This window comes from Brachypodium distachyon, chromosome 2 (genome assembly GCF_000005505.3).
Source record: "Brachypodium distachyon strain Bd21 chromosome 2, Brachypodium_distachyon_v3.0, whole genome shotgun sequence".
Taxonomy (NCBI): domain Eukaryota; kingdom Viridiplantae; phylum Streptophyta; class Magnoliopsida; order Poales; family Poaceae; genus Brachypodium; species Brachypodium distachyon.
In genome coordinates this window covers 13,383,794-13,400,345 of record NC_016132.3, presented here as the reverse complement: position 1 = coordinate 13,400,345, position 16,552 = coordinate 13,383,794, and the positions used below count along the sequence as shown (strand labels likewise).

At 48.2% G+C, this 16,552-nt stretch overlaps 3 protein-coding genes and 1 long non-coding RNA gene across 5 annotated transcripts; 2 read left to right on the top strand and 2 right to left on the bottom strand.

The window, feature by feature from the left end:
* The first annotated feature begins 3,612 nt into the window (after positions 1 to 3,612).
* Positions 3,613 to 4,740, top strand: LOC100828980 (protein RADIALIS-like 3). Its single transcript, XM_010232670.3, has 2 exons — positions 3,613 to 4,120; positions 4,323 to 4,740. Exons 1-2 carry the CDS (start codon positions 3,834 to 3,836, stop codon positions 4,342 to 4,344), a joined length of 309 nt encoding a protein of 102 aa, XP_010230972.1. The 5' UTR covers positions 3,613 to 3,833; the 3' UTR covers positions 4,345 to 4,740.
* A 1,122-nt stretch (positions 4,741 to 5,862) lies between these two features.
* Positions 5,863 to 12,538, top strand: LOC112270826. 2 transcript variants are annotated; one of them, XR_002963319.1, is made up of 4 exons: positions 6,041 to 8,978; positions 9,053 to 9,184; positions 10,012 to 10,135; positions 11,894 to 12,538. It is a non-coding gene; the product is annotated as an uncharacterized LOC112270826 (long non-coding RNA). The 2 variants fall into 2 exon arrangements; XR_002963318.1 differs by having other exon boundaries at positions 5,863 to 8,978; positions 9,053 to 10,135.
* On the bottom strand, positions 10,402 to 11,885 carry LOC100828679 (zinc-finger homeodomain protein 6). The gene has a single exon (XM_003565786.4). It carries the CDS (start codon positions 11,333 to 11,335, stop codon positions 10,658 to 10,660), a length of 678 nt encoding a protein of 225 aa, XP_003565834.1. The 5' UTR covers positions 11,336 to 11,885; the 3' UTR covers positions 10,402 to 10,657.
* Positions 12,539 to 13,371: 833 nt separating the features above from the next.
* On the bottom strand, positions 13,372 to 15,511 carry LOC100828376 (long-chain-fatty-acid--AMP ligase FadD26). The gene has a single exon (XM_003565785.2). It carries the CDS (start codon positions 15,418 to 15,420, stop codon positions 13,477 to 13,479), a length of 1,944 nt encoding a protein of 647 aa, XP_003565833.2. The 5' UTR covers positions 15,421 to 15,511; the 3' UTR covers positions 13,372 to 13,476.
* Positions 15,512 to 16,552: the final 1,041 nt, after the last annotated feature.

Genomic DNA, 16,552 nt, shown 5'->3' with positions numbered 1-16,552 from the left:
ATGGCCAGCCGGTTGTTTTCATCATCTGGTATCTCCAAAAGACGCGATATCTTCCTTTTACTTATCCCCGTAGCCACCACCAGCACGAAAGATCTGCATGCCACGGCAGGCAGGCAGGCAAGCGGGCAGGAGATGCTCAAGAATGCTGGTATGTGCTACTGTATTTTCCTTCCAAGAAAAAGCCGTGTGCTAATTAAGCTGTATAATTTTCGTTCGGTGGTGATGGGCAGCGCAACGGCCAATTCAGTTAACAGTTTCATGAGCAGATTCCCCTGCAATAATTCAGGAGCCCTTTGACCGGCAACTTGATCCTGTTTAAAGTTGTATATAGGTGCAAGTTGCATCGATCATGCAAGCATGCAGCTAGCGGCAGGCAGAGTGGCCGGATCCCTGCAACTTTTGGCAGGTCGAATACTCGATCTTGCCCAACAGAGCTATATTTAGAGATCATGGAATTGAACAAACTGAATAACGGAACAGGGCATACCTAGCTAGCCTAGCTATATATACGTGGAACTGTTGATCACCGATTCGATCGGCACGGACGATAATGGAATTAATACTGTTGTCCCGGGCTGGGCTCTGATCGATTGCTGGGTCGACGTGCTGATAAGGAAACGACAGCGATTCCATTTGTTACTCCCTCTGTCGTGTCGAAATATTATAGGTATCTAGACTTTTTTAAACGTAGATACATTCATACTTAGATAAATTTGAGACACTTGGTATGGGACGGAGGGAGTATTTAATTTGCAGCTAGCTAGCTGCTGCTGCTGCATGCCGAATCCGGAATATATCTGCTAATCCTATGGGTTTTGCATATGTTCCGTTCTTATTTGCGCGCTAATCCTGCGGGTTTTGTATGTCAGAATCTGGCACCCGGCCTGGAGCTGGAGGAGAAGAGGAGCTAGGCCCAAGTTGGGTGATGATTTTGATTTGCTTATTCCTAGGGCCCATAGGGCAACGTACGCATCATTCAACTCCTTTCTCTCCCAATGCCCTAGGATCGATCACAGATGGCGACAAAGTGATCCAAGCTAGCTAGGGGCCAAGCCTGGCAAGCCAGAGCCACCGACACTAATTTGGTCACGAATTTCGTGGAGCACGTACGTACTCGCATGCGTCCAATTAAGCCTCCAGGTCGAGGACAGCAAGCAACAAAACCAAATAACAGCACGCTCAGCTCGTGCATGCATGCATGCACCTAATATCATGCATGCATGGGCAGCATGCAGCTTGCTAGCTAGAAGTCGGCGGACCGGCCAGCGCGCGCTACGAAGCTGCTAGACGGCATGGGCATGTAAGTCGACGGATGGATCGATGTGCATGCACGTAGTACGTGCGTGCATGCGTGCGTGCATGTGGCTGGCTTTGGCCTTTGCCGGCCGGCCGGCGGCGTGTGCAGTCACACATGAGATCTAATTTTTTTTTGCGGGTGACACATGAGATCTAATCCTGATATACATGTGGTCAGAGAATGATAATCTTTATTATGATCATCAGGCTGGCTATAGCTCGGCTCTGAATCTGATTGCATGAGCAATTCACAGCGACTTAATATCCCTCCGATCAATATTAATTGACGAAATATTACATGTCTCTAAACGTTTTTTAGGCATACATACATCCATATTTAGACAAATTTGAGACAATTAATTAATATGGATCGGAGGGAGTACTCTTTACAGGCCTATATAAACTGTTGATTGATCGGTCAGGGCTACAGCTTGAAGAACTAGCTAGGGCGTGAAGTTGATGTACGTACTCTTGTTTCATGTAATCTGCTGATGTTTAATTATCTGCAACTAATTAATGCATGTAATACCAATATGATACTCCATAATACGCTTGGATAGATTGCTCCATATTTATGAGTGTACATACATATGCAACGATCGAGAATTCAGTTTTACCGGCATACATCGATGGACCGCCCTGGCCGGTATATTATAGGCTGCAAATTACTAAGATTCACGTTATCAACTTGCAGGAGAATCTCCTTGTAAAGAAGGAAAAACGAGATAAGGAGAATTCGAATCTCCCACACATCATCGATCTCATGGCTCCATTTGCTCCAGGGATCGAGGCTTTCGATCCAGGAAGTGGGAAGAATCACTTATATACTCCATATAGTATAAGCTAAAATTTTGCTTCAGTTCCGAAAATATCTTCATTTCAGATGACGCGGAGAGCTTTGCATGAAGGAAATGGTAGCAAAGTTCAGTTTAACGGACACTAACAGAAATAACATCATAAATCGATGCAGAGGCTGCGGGATATATATAACCGAATTAACCATAATAGATAAAAGCATATGACCGTCGATTCAATTCTACTTGCCCAAAGTTTAACAGAATGTTAATCTGTTCACACATACATAATGGTGTCAAATTATAGATAAAGCATACATACCCAATATGAAATAAGCTTATTTGCATTAATTGATAAACCACTTATGCGCTCAAAACAGAGATCATCTATAGTTCTTTATCATCATTTCATTTTCCCTACCTATTTATTCAATTTAGAATCCAACGGACGGCTAAATTAATGAGTTAACGTTATTGAATCGCCTATAAAAGGAGGGCCTATTTAGAATCGATCGGCCCACACAAAGGGATTTTCCTTTCACTGGATACCAGAAAGTGTTTCTGCTTTTTATAGTAGTTTGCAAAAAGAAAACATCTGGTCAAGAATTTGCTATCAAAGGTTGGAGATATATAGATTGCTCGATATTATTCTATCTTCCAGAAAGCAAGATATATGCGCTTGCCCCTCGGTCCTATGGCTACCACGCACCCCCTTTCTAGCAATGGAATCTAATCTCCGTAACTAGCTATTTGGAGATAGCGATTGAATGTTCTATAAATAAGTGAGTAACTTGTTCTTGTAAGGAAATAATTAATTAATTTGGAGATTTCTTCAGATACAAAATGTTCTCTTCTATGAATGATACATTGATAAACAGACGATAACAACTGAGCAATGACTGAAACATATATAATATATTGGGTACTAAGAGCATCTCCAATGACAACGGTTTCCGTGCACACATGTCACGGTTTTGCCCTTCCACTTGCTGCGTCGGCATGCCATGTTAGCGTCATGTTGACTGACCGGTTTGACCCATCCCCCCTTGACTCCATCTTGAATTCATTTCCCCTCACGCCCTCGGTCAGTCAACATAAAAGGCGACGCCACCGGCGGTTGACCTCAACAGTGACGACTTGGACGACGGGTAAGCGGCCGCCACCTCTCGTGGCTCTCCCCCTGTCGATATTTATGTGTGTGTGTGTGTGTTTTTCCTCTAGCCCTCAGCCACCATGAGATGATACATTGTGCAAGTTTGTTTGTATTTTAGATGAAAGGAGCATCCGTGTGTGTACGTTTGTGGATATATAATTGCATACACATTTACATTTCACTGATTTGACTCTTTGACTTCGAAAGGAGAGTGTGTACGTACACGCTACCCAGCGGAAGAGATAGAAAGCTAGCTAGCTACTAGATGAGATCCCCAAGCCACTTTCTGGGGACAGAAATGTTTGTTCCTTTTCCCCCTCTCTTCTTTTGCGGGAAACACCAAAAATGTTGTTTGTTTCCTTGCTCCCTCCGTTTTGACCTCGATCGATCCACCCATGCATAGTTGCAAATTGTTCTCTTCTCTTTTAATCCTCCTCCTCGAATAGCTAGCTAGCTAGCATTCCGGCCGGCTGCCTATAAGTAGCACCCGGCCTTCTCACACCCTTCTTCTCATCTCACACTAGCACATATCCAGCTGTCAGCAAGCTCACGGATTCCAGCTTCCAGGAGCTCAGGTCACAGGCGCAGCAATGGCGGCGGGGTGGACGGAGAGGCGGAACAAGCAGTTCGAGCAGGCGCTGGCGGTGCACGACCGGGACACACCGGACCGCTGGCACAAGGTCGCCCGCGCTGTCGGCGGCGGGGTGTCCGCCGACGAGGTCAGGCGATACTACGAGCTGCTGGTGGAGGATGTCGGCGACATCGAGGCCGGCAAGGTGCCCTTCCCACCCTACAGACCACCCAACAACGCCGCCGCCGCTGCCACCGGAGGAGGAGTGCGACGCCAGGCGCCCCTGGCCGGCTTCGAGGCTGACAGGTACATACAAACATGACATACTCTTATACAAATACACGTCAGTTCATTCGGGACGAAAAAAGTATATGATTGTGTGCATCGATCGATGTATTAATAATTCACTGTTCACTAGCTAGCTTTACATGTAGATTTTTCTAGATCGAATTAATTCAATGAGCTGGTAATACATGTAATTAATTAATTGGAATGTATATATGTGCAGGCTGAGGCAGTTGAGGATCTAGATGGTGTATATGGAGACCGATCGATCGAGACGAAGCTAGCGTGCATGCATGTGCATGCTGCATGGGAGATATCATATGATATGATATGTGCGTGTGCATGCATATACAGTATATGGTTTCCATGTCAACGTTCGCGTGCAAGGTCTAGCTGGAAGAAAGAGTCGACCGACCGACCAGATGCATGCATGTTAATAATAGTACTAATTTATCGCTAGTGGTCTCTAAATTACCTTTGCAAGTGTATGTACGTTCGTGGTAGTGGTACCTCGTAAATATTACATATGGGCTCTACAATATGTATATCTCTTATGCAACTGTGCCATGCATGTATGCATGTGTGTCTGTATGTATATCAAGCAAGAAATTAATTAAACGTACAAACATTTAGCCTTTTAATTATTGTCCCTCTGGAGTAGCTTGTCAACACTAAGAGGCAAGCATGCAAGCGGCAAGAAGCTTCCATTCATATATATGCATCCTCTGTTTGAACATATAAGACACATTTGGTAGGTCAAAATAGCCTACCAAAACATCTGATAGTTTGAAGCAGAGATAGTAATAATTATGTAATTCGGGCAATGGTTTGTTCGTTATAATCGACAGTAAAAACCCTCTCCTAGAAAGATTGTATGACCGAGAAATATTAATCAAGAGAAATGGATATCTATACCATTATATTAAATTCGAAACGGTGGTGATGGTACGGGCGTCGCTGCGGTACGTCACTTTGCCAAAATTACGAATATGCCACCACTGTCCAGGGGTGGGCGCGGTACGTCACATTTGTTCTTCCGTAGCAACGCACGGGGCTTTTTGCTAGTGTTCAATTAATTGACTGTCAATAACACATATTTTACACACCTTGTACGTACATAGTACAATATTCCGACCGAGTAATTTGTATGCTAACGCTCATGCGAACTGATGAATGAGTGATCAGCGCTTCTACATGAATATTCCATGAGTGCGCGGTGTTCATCGACAACAAATATATTTACAACTTAAAAAAAAAACTTAGGATAACCTTTATTAATTGAAAACAGTTTACATCCTTAACGAGTAGAAGCAAGAGAAATGAAGGGCCGGGGTCCGTGTGACAGCAATCACCTCCCTAGAGGGAAAGAGGCAATGAGCTACAGAATTAGCCCCCCGCGGGCAATTTTGAAAGGTCAATTACCCTAACTAGGTGCGTCACCCAAGAACGCAATTTCCTGTTAAATTGCCACAGCCACCCAATTCCAATTGAATGCTGTTTTGCAAAGCTTCAAATGGCAATACTACCTGATTCAATAGTTTTTTTTAGGAAAAAAATAAAAAAAAGGTTTCTCAAAAAAAAAAAGTTTTTTAGGGCGTCCTGAATCTACTAGCACTAGTGTTTTTTTAGCACTTTAGCACTAGTTTTTTTTTCCGAGCACTCTAGCACTAGTTTTCTTTTTCTTTTTTTGAGAACTCACTCTAGCACTAGTATTTTTTTTTTTTGAGAAACCACTCTAGCACTAGTATTTCACACTTTTTTTTGAGCGATAGTATTTCACACGGATTCCGCGGATGTTCGTGGGCCTCGAATACGGTTAGAACTTACAACGATAAGTAGGCGAGAGGACGTTGTAGGCGAGGCCCATCTGCAGCCCACAGAGACATATATACCGAAGCCCAAAAGGTCCAAGCCCGGCAACACCGAGTGGGCTCTTCTCGGTTCTCGCGCGCCAAATATTCCCCGGCCTCTTTCCCCCCTCTCGATCGCCGCCTACGATCCAGCTCGCCGCCGGATTCCATGGCGGGATTTCGCGCCACCGGCCGCAACCTCGCCGATCCCCGTTTTCCGGCGGACCGATCTACCTGATTCGTTCGGATCGGGTGCAGGGCCAGGCACGGCCGCCGGCCATGGTGGTGCTTCTCCGGCGCTAGCTCGCGGGTAGTCCGGACGAAGCGAATCGATCGAACTCAAAGCCGCCGCCGCGGCCGCCGCCTCCTCGGCTAACCAGGTGAGTTCGTTGTCCATGCCGTGTCGAATCGATCTCTCTGTAACCAAGGAATAGCTTAGCTAGCCACCGTTTGATTCATTTTTGGTAGACGTACTAAACTCGATCCTCGCGTTCGACGTTTTTATCTGCGGTTAATTAGCTAGGGTTGGTTAATTTCGTCGAGCATGTCGTGTGGATCGTAGTCATCGATCGTGGGTAGTTCTTATGCTTGGATGTCTCCCGTCATGATCAAATCCAATTGATTTCAGACATTTATCTCACACTAGCTAAATGCCCGTGCTCTGTTACGAAATTAAGAATTTATATTATACATGAGTTGTTTAAACACGTGTCACTCATATTTTTAAAATTTTATGATAAATAAGAATTTTTTCAAATACTATTTTTAAAACAATTATCTTGAAAGTCATGAAAACCAATCAAGCATAGTCAAAAGATCATGATTTGATTAGAATGAGTGGCAATTAGATAATTTCGTAGCCATTAATGATAGTTTTGTTGGAGTGAACTCGCGACCACCAACTAAGATCTTTATAAGTGTAAAAATTTATCCCACATGATCATCCGGAATTGTGCAGATATATGAGCCTTTTATGAATCACTGAGCAGTGCACAACTAACACCGTAGTAGCTGTGTTTGTGTCTGTCCTGGGCGTTTCTCGTAGTAGATCAGCTCTCAAGGTTGTTCACCCCTTCAAAACCAAACAAGGTACAATGTGGTCATGCATGGCAACATGGACCTCTTCTGCCCCCGGCCCCGGCCGGTTTCTGTAACGCTGTTTCCATGTTCCGTGGCATGACACGACCTGTCGAAAGGTGCATACACATGAACACAGACATCTTCCCGGACCTGCCATAAGCCATGTTCCATTCTGACATGTGCCTTACGCTAAACTCCTGTTCAAGAAAATTTAACCATCACTCCCTGCTCTTGCAGTCTGCAGCACCATACCGGATACTTTTATTAAGCATGTTACTGTGCTATATATGCAAATGCAAGTACTGTTTGTGTAGCATGCATACCTTAATTACTATTGTAGGTACATGTATGTATGAGTATGATACACCCACTGGTGGCAATTAAACAAAGGTGCTGCTTTTGGCTCAGGTTGAACCACGTGGGTCTGACACTGTAGTACGAGTGAGCCTCTCCATTCCGGACATGCTCCCAGTTGTGGAAGCTTATTAGGGTAGTGAATGGCCCACACTGACCTAAGATTAGCTAGAAGATTACTCAAGCTGTCACCTAGAGTCCTAGCCTCCTAGTACTAGAGTGCTACCTTGCATTAGTCTATTGATTGACAGTTTAAAAGCTTTTGTTGGGTGGTTCATATCTTGCTTACGCAGCTCTCCGTGCATGCATGATCTGTGTGAATGGGTGGGTGTTGTTTAATTAATCTCTAACCTCCTTCCAGAAACCGCTATAATCCAGTTACAGATTGAATATTTTACTCATAAATTTTGTGTTTATAAAGCAAAAATTGGTTAGTCTAGTGTTGTCAATTGCAAAGTAGTCGGGAGTAGATATATCGGGGAAGGATTGGATCTGCGGCTGGTATAAATACTTGAAGCTTAACAGTTTGAAGGGACATGATTTGATTAGTATATGTATGCACGTTGCTTTGCTTGGGGACTTGGAGCCACACGATTGGTGATTAGGGATTTATTGATCTTGTCTAGCATGCCAACTTAGCATGACATGAGCTGACAGCCGATCTTTGGCATTTTGCTCTTTAGTTACTTCTGGGGAAATCTTGTCCTGATAAATTCTTCATATCTTACCTAAACCACAGTCTAGTACAGTACAATTACTGTGGAAACGATCTTCACGAGCTTTTTCCCCGAATAGATGAGCAACAAATGGAATATCTGCACAGGTTTATGTGAAACTTTAACATGTTGTTGCACCTGTTCTTAGTACACAGTAGTACAATGTTTCTGTTCAGGAGAAGGATTAGCTGAATCAAGTTCTGACTATACACATTATCGTTGTCATTTTGTTGAACTCGCTGTTGAGTCTGTCTGCGAAGGGAGGGCAGCAAACAGTGCTGGAAAAAGATCGCTGTGAACAGTGGATGCTTTTCCTGCTTTACTAGACACGCAGACCACATATTGCCACGTACGGCAGTTGTCTTGATTCTTTGAATAGATCGGTCTCTCGGATCATTAATAGCACCTGTCAGAAACGCATATGAAGACAAGGACGATCAGAGCTGATAAGATTGATCATTCAGTACCACCATGATGGGCTAAAAAGGTTCAACAACTGTTGCACTAGTGCACAATCATCAGACATCTAGAAGTCCATCTTAAATGAGCATCTCAGCTGAACTGAGTTTGGCAACGGATGGAACTCATCATAAATGAGCATCTCAGCTGAGTTGAGTTTGTGCAACACTCTAAATCTTCTTGCAGAGAATTAATGGTAGTCCAAGCCTATCAAGGATAAATCAATTTTCTTATGCCAGACTCTAGCTAGTACAATGTTCTGGACGTTGCACCTTGATGCGAGCTGTTGACTCCCATCCAAAGTAAACATCAAGGATAATTGTTTGATGAAAGAGACCAATTAGAACAAGGTCAGTGGGTGGAGTGGCCAGCCAAAGAAACATCTTCGTCGCCAGTGCTGTTGCTGACACTTCCGGGAAGGTAAAGTTAACATCATGTCATAACCTGACGCTCGTATAAAGTTCTGTGCTCACATGCTTAATTTTTCTTCTCAGTAACCATGGCTTTCAACGAGAGGCGTGGCTTTGACAGGAAGCAGGCATGTGCATTGGCAGGCTCTAATAATAAACGTGGACAAACCTGTCCAGATCAAAGTACGTGCGTCAATGGCACATGTGCAAATGCAGGTCAGTTCCTCCGTGACTGTGGTTACTCCAAAATCAAGTTTAGGCCTAGTCTTACCAAATGTGGCGAATGACGAATCCAGCTTGTGAATAGGATTAACATCTCATTTGCCTGCATCGGGATTTTGCATTTTTCCTTAATAAATCTGCTATTTTTCACTTGTTGATATGATGATACTACTTTTTTCATGACATTATCTACTATAACATGTGCATATGAAAGATCTGAATATTGTTCATGACCTATTGCTTCAAACATTTGACAATAAAGTAAAGAATATGAACTCTCACCTCCTTAACACTTGACTTCCTTTCTACTACTCCAACTAGTTACTGTACCCCTGTAGGGAACTAATCTTCTTACAAGCTGCAACTAGGATTTACGTACTCACTTGGGTAGAGTAGGTAGGTTGTTACTGGTTGGCGGTTGCTATTTAGTTCTGACAATGGTACGGGGACCTATAATGCCTGAAGCCAATGGTGCTGTCGTAACTGTAACTGTACAGTTTGGCCTATATTCTCGAAGTTTTTTCAACGACAAGAAGAGAATATTTTTAAGCAGCATGCAGTAGGTAGCTCAAGACCTGGTAGAAATTGAACATACCACATATTTCTGATGTTTTAATCAGTTCCAAAATAGTCCAACAAAATTATCCGAATTGATAAAGTAGCCCTGAAAGACAGACACAGCGAAATCACAGTTTTGTTGGGTTGGGTTCATCCTAAATGCAAAATTCATGTGACCTAACGAGTTTCTCAACGATCAATGTCCCTATTTTGGGAGGGCATTTATTTCTACATCCTTATCTGTGTCTGTTTCATTCATGAAGAAGGGCAATCCTTGTGTTCTCTGCAAGGTTGATAATAGATAGATGGGGACATCATAAGCCATGTGACCGGCATGCTCAAGGCTTCAAACTCCTCTTCCTCCATTGACGGCGAATTGGCGATCAGGTAAGTTTGTTTAGTTGAACGTGATAAAAGCAAACTAACATAGACATAGACAAGCATGAATGTCCCCAGTGCATTCTAGCCAGTAACCAAGTTGTTCGTACTTCTAGCCCATTAATTGTCCTCTAGTTTTATCAGCATGGACGCCCAATACCTACCTTCACATCATCGTTAATCAATGATCATTAGTCTATGTTGGTTTTCTTAAGCTACAACCACATGAAAATTGTGCATTAGAAGGAAGGGATCATCGTCAGCAAAGACATGGATGATCGTAAGTGAAGATGAAAGATCTAATCTTGAGCAAGTTAGCCAAAATAGCAAAGCATGGACCCTCATGAATCATCATCCCAATTGATGGAACACTCAACTAGAAACAAAAGGAACCAAAGACTAGAAGCGATCAATAAATCAGGAACCAAATCAGAAGATGGGTGAGCTAGGAAGTAGAACGAGTCAGGAACTCAGGAGTGAGGAATGGGGTTCGATTAAGCAGCAGCAGCAGAACAGGTGGAGCTCCCATGGCTACTGCTGCTGCTGATCCTGCGGCTGTTGGGATTGCTGGTCCTGCTGCAGCTGCTGCCTGATCCTGAGCTGCTTGTTGTTGTGCATCCAGACCTTGAAGACCTGGCGCCGGACGCCGAGCTGGGCGCAGAAGGTGTCCACCAAGGCGTCGTCCTGCCGCTGCATCCGCCACCCGACACGCTCCGCGAACGCCTGCATCCGCTCCTTCTGCTCCGCCGTGAACCGCGTCCGGAACCGCTTCCGCCGCCCCTGCGCCGGGCTCGCCTGCGCCGCCGCCGCTGACGATGGCGGTGGGCCCGGGTCCTCGCTCGACGACTCGGTCGTCGTCGTCCCGCCGCCGCTGGGGGTGCGGCTGTGGTGGTGGTACGGGAACGACGGCGGGTAGGGGTGCGGCATGGGCGGCGGCGGCATGAGCAGCTGCGGCGGTGGGGGAATTAGGCGGTGGTGAAGCTGGTGGTGGTGTTGGGCGTTGTCTTCTTCCTTGCGGTGGAAGCTGCGGTGGCAGCCGCAGGCAGCGCAGGTGAGGCTGAGGGCGGCGGGCATGAACTCGCCGCAGCCGTCGAGGACGTGGCCGCCCTGCGCCGCCGCGTGGTTGCGCAGGCACTCGTGGTACCTCACCGCCTCCTCCCGGTGCCCCGACGCGGCCGCCCCGTTGTTCCCCTGCCCCCCGAACTCCATCACCGCATGCCACCTGGCCACGCAGAGCTAGACGACGAAGCTCGGGCTCGAGCTCGCAAAGTGCAGGTGCAGCTAAGCTGAGCTAGTAGCTAATGGTGGTTGGCGTTTTGTGGTTCTGTAGTGTAGGGGGCCGGGACTGGAGACGAATGGTGGTGGGGGACGGGGAGGAGCTGCTAGCGAGTGCCTCCTGAGTGGGCTCTTGCTTCTTGGGGAACACAGACTGTGCTTCTTCCTGTTGGGGGGAACGGAATGGCGCTTTTGTTTGTTTGTTTTCCTACGCGGCGAGATGGACGGAGGCGGAGGAGCGACCGACAGCGGCAGCCGGCAGGGCCGTCACTCACTCCGCCCGCGCCCCGCAGCCCGGCCCCCGTTTCCTTCTTAGCCGTCCAACTCCGACTCCTCCGCAAATAAGAAAATCTAAAGCAATCCAGTAAACAAATGCATCGCGCCAAAGGAAAAAACAGTATTACCTGATAAGTTATACTTGAGATTAAAAGATACTCTAATTGTATTGCAAAACATGTTTCATTTTTCTTTTCTTTTGCAAATGACATACAGAGGATACAAGAGAAGAGCCTCTCGCTGGTCAACTGGAGCACACTGTGCAGGCCTCGCTCCCTTGCTGGGCTGGGGATTCTGGATTTGGGCCGGTCTGGTTCCTGTGGGCCGAGCAGTCAAGGCCTTGGGTGGCCTTGCCCATACCCTGCGACGTGGCTGACAGAGCCATCTTCAGGGCCTCGACCAAAATCCGTCACTGCCTTTTGCTGGCACGATGCCTGGTTGCCCGATCGATCTTCGTTGGGCCAGCGTTGGCCGCGTCACTTCGCCATCGCCAGCAAGAAGTAGCGCACGCTGCATGAGCTCTCTAAGCAGTATTGGGGGTGCGGTCCCTCATGAAGATCTCGACGCCGCTGCAGCTCGCGGATTTTGTAGAGCTTCGGGATTGCATTCAGATCGTCCAGCTCTCTCGGCAGCGTGATGCCTTTTCTTGGCGTTGGACGACCTCGAGAGCCTATTCCGCAGCCTTAGCTTATAAGGCCCGATACCTATTCCCACCTCCTTCTCCGCCTACAAGATTTGGAAGGCCCTAGCAGAGCTCAAGTTGAAGTTGAAATGTATATGCGCGCACAAAACGAGATTTCTCCAAAGGATCATTATCGTGTGATAGTCATGGACAAATATTACGTGTTGTAGTACAATAAACTTTATATGAGCCGGACCGTAAATCCTACGTGGCGAGACTAAGTTAACATTTTCCTACAAGAGTCAAGATGCCTACGTGACGCGGTCAATCCTACGTGGCAACGAGCAAGACTAGTCAACAAGTCAAACTTCTCATGCCATGGTCAAAGGAAGAAATGAGTTTGAGTAGTGGGCAAGAAAAGTGTGAGGAGAGTACCGTTAGTCCATGATGGACCATGGACCAAGCCCCTCTTTTCCCACTTGATGCACACAAAAGTTATAGACCAAGAATCTACTTTTACCATTTTGCTCTCACTTTTCTCTCTCCTCCAAGGTTAGTCATGATCTTTTGTCATGTACCCTTAAGCTACAAATACCTCTCATGAGGCCATATACCATTCACTCTCACTTGAATAAACTCAAGGGGAGAGAGCTAGAGAGCCTCTTTGAGAGGAGCTCTAGTTTCGGGATCTCGGGAAGGCTCGTTCGGCCAAAGCCCGAAGGAGAGGGAATCGGGTTAGAGTCCTAAAGGGTACCTCGACCTCGCTACTTGGAAAGCCTCGTTCGGCCCAAGTACGAGGCGGCCCCTTTCAACCTCTCGCTAAGTGATTCAGAGAGTCTCGATCGACCTGAAACAATTTGGCTAACGATTTCTTCGAAGCCTTTCCTAACATAGGACTAGGTCGCACCCGAAGGGTCGACCGAACCTATTCAAAAAATATCGACATGTCAACTTGTCCAAGTCTACGGCGACCTTCGTTATAAGGCCGACGTACACACCTTACCTTTATACTCGCACTTGTGCCATCGAGTTTTGGCACCCCTTACTCTAGTTGTTGTCGAGAACAACAATATTACGTATATACGTTGTTCAGGCATTTTCCTGCCTCTCTGATTTTTAGTATGATTTGCATATGAGTTTCGGTAACATATTTTACACTCTATTATGCCACATAACCTCAGAGAAACGATTGTAGGCGAGGACGAGGACTCGCACTCCCCAATGCCGTGGCCATGGCGGACACCCCTTGCTCCCCCGCACACCTCTCCTCTATCTCTCCTTCATCTCCAACCCGATGTACCGACACCTCACGATCACCATCGCGGTCGTACCGTGCCTCGAAGACCACCGGAAACTTCTTGGCAGCTAGCTTCTCCCTCGCTGCCCCACGTCTCACCTTCCCCGACGTCGTCCTCGGCACCGAACCGCTCTGGACTAGCACCACCCGCCCAACCTTGACGCTTTCCCCTTCCCACACTGCCCACCTTATGCCGTCGCAGAGACGCCGATGATCGGCGGCGGCACCCCTTCCCTTCTGCAGCTCCGCCACGACAACGACCACGTATAGTGGTGATGCTGGCTCTGGCATCGCGAACGCGGCAATACAGCCGCCTCTCAGCTGGTCCGTTGCGATGTCGAATGTCGTCGTCTCGATGTAGTGCGCATGCACTCGGCGCGCCCCGCCGTCGACGAGAACAAGGTCGGCGCACCGACCGACGATGTACAGGTACCGATTTGGCCCGTTCACGGCGACCACCACGCCTCGGTCACCTGTCCGCAGGAAGCACCGGCCGGCCCGTCCTGGCAACCTCGCGCAGAACGCCTCGCGGGTCGCCGACGGGTGGGCCAGGTATCCGGAGCCATTGCTCGGCGAGGACACCCACACCTCCCCCTCCATGCCGTCCCTTGCCGGCTCGCCAGACTCCTCATCCACCACCACGATCTCAATCTCCGGTGCCTCGCGGGCTACGACCGACGACAGCCTCGCCGATGGCAGCAGCTTCTTGTACGACGGGAGGACGCCGGTCGTATCTGCCTTCCACGCGGTGGACACGAATGTGCAATTCTCGGCGAGGCCGTACGACGGCGAGATGGAGTCCGCACGCAGCCCAGCAGCGACACTAAACGCCATGACGAATTCATCAACACTAGCCTTGTAGATCGGCTCATTGATCAGGATCAGGTTCCTCAGGCTGCCGAGCTGCACCGGACGCCGCCCTGGCCCACCGCGCTTGAGCACGAGCGGCAGCGCGAACGACGGCACGGGTGTGCATGTCGCGCTAAACTCGGTGACGAGCTCGAGCCAGAGGCGCGGGCGGCGGAGGAAGGCGTCGGGGGAGGCCAGCACGCAGGTGGCGCCCGAGACGACGGTGAGAAGGAGGAACATGAGCCCGCAGTCATGGTACTGCGGGAGCCATGAGACCACCATGCTGTTCGGCCCAAGGTCGTAGGCCCGCCTCGCGGCCCGCACGTTGTGGGCCGCGGATCCGGCAGCCACCACCACAGGTTTCGGGGGGCCGGTAGCTCCAGAGGTGTACTGGACCAGATACGCGTCGCCCGGCCCACAGCCCATCACCATGGACGGTGGCTTATTGTCACTGCTAGCATGATCATCGTCGCATCGCTCCAGCTCGTCGACGGGCAGCCAGCGGAGGCCGCTGAGAGTGGCAGCGAGCCGGCCGTCCGACCTCGCGATGGCGTCGACGAAGAGCTTATCGGCGACGGCGGCGCCGGGCTTTGTCTGTGACACGGCGCGCATGAGGTGCGCCTGGGCCGGGCCAGGCCTGCTCAGGTCAGGCGGCACGACAGGCACCGCCGTGAGCCCGGCCCGCTGGCAAGCGAAGAGGAGCTTCACGAGCCGGAGCCCCGGCGAGGCGAGCACCAGCACGGTGTCGCCGCGCCGGAGCTTGCCAAGGAGCCTGGACGCCATTCGCTCCACCGCGGCGTCCAGCTGGGAGTACGTGAGCGCAGTGTAGGAGATAGCCGTCGTGGCGCCATGGTCGTCGGCCCAGATGAAGGCCGGCTTGTCAGCGAACGCCGGCAGCCTGGCCCACACGGGCAGGTACCGGTGCACCACCGGCTGGTCGGGGTAACACGGGTCGTAGTTCTCAGTCGCCATCATGCTGACAATGAATGATTATGCAGCTACTCCCTCACTACCTAGTACTTCACTTCAGCTCAGCTCAGCTCAGCTGGCAGCTGAATATTTTCTTTCTTTCTTGCAGTGTCTGTCTACTCGGCCATGGCTCATGCAGGGCTATTTATAGTGCTGCCATCGCTGGCGATCCACGATCTCGCTTACGTGAAGGACATGTCTCCGTCGACGAGGGTGAAACCAAGGAGCTCACTTGATTCCATCTCCTTGGTGCAGTCGGATAGGAATGGCGGATATCTGGGAGAATATGCCGTGCTAGCTGCTTATTTTTGCCGCATTTTAACTAACAGTCCCATGATTGAGACCAACTCCAGCTCATCACTGGAGAATGTTTGGTCCCGGCTCTTTTGTTTATCCAGGATGAAATTTGTGGCTTCGTTGATGCCGAGGAAGAAAGCATGGTGGATTTGGTATATGTCCGGGTATATTCAGGTACGCCCTTGCAGTCACTCTCACAGGTACATATCTTTTGGGGCATATCCTGCGGGCATCTTCGTGTCTATTCTCTTGCCGGCACAGCCGGGGGAGCACAGCCGGAGCCGAAGCCGAAGCAGCAGCAATGGCGGTGCAGGCTGCACAATTAACCTGCACGGTAGATCAAGCCAAGCATTTCTGCAGAGACGACCGAGTTTTGCAATTTTTACAGCAACTGCGAGCCATTTTCTGAACACCTTGCAACAAGTTTACAACATCACGCAGTGCCAAGCTGGCAACGTAGAAGGAACCGATGAGTTTAACCGGGGTTTAGTGTATAGAAATTGAAGGATATAAATATACTTCTCTTGCATCGCAGGATTAATTGCACACTGAAATGACTTTGATGTCATCTCTATTTTTTATTTTTTTTGACTTTGATGGTATATATATCTAAAGCAATTTAGTCTTGCCCATCAAATATATGTTTACCTTGATGAGAAAACTTTTGTTGGGGTTTACCCTCACAATAACCGCAGCATCTGGATTCAAGACAGGGAGATAAAACAGCACCAATATTGCTACACTTTATAAAACGAAGTAGTCAAAACTAATATCCTTCAAAAAACAGTAGTCAAAACTGCTATCCTTTTTTCCCCTGTTCCTACATTATATGGCAATATGG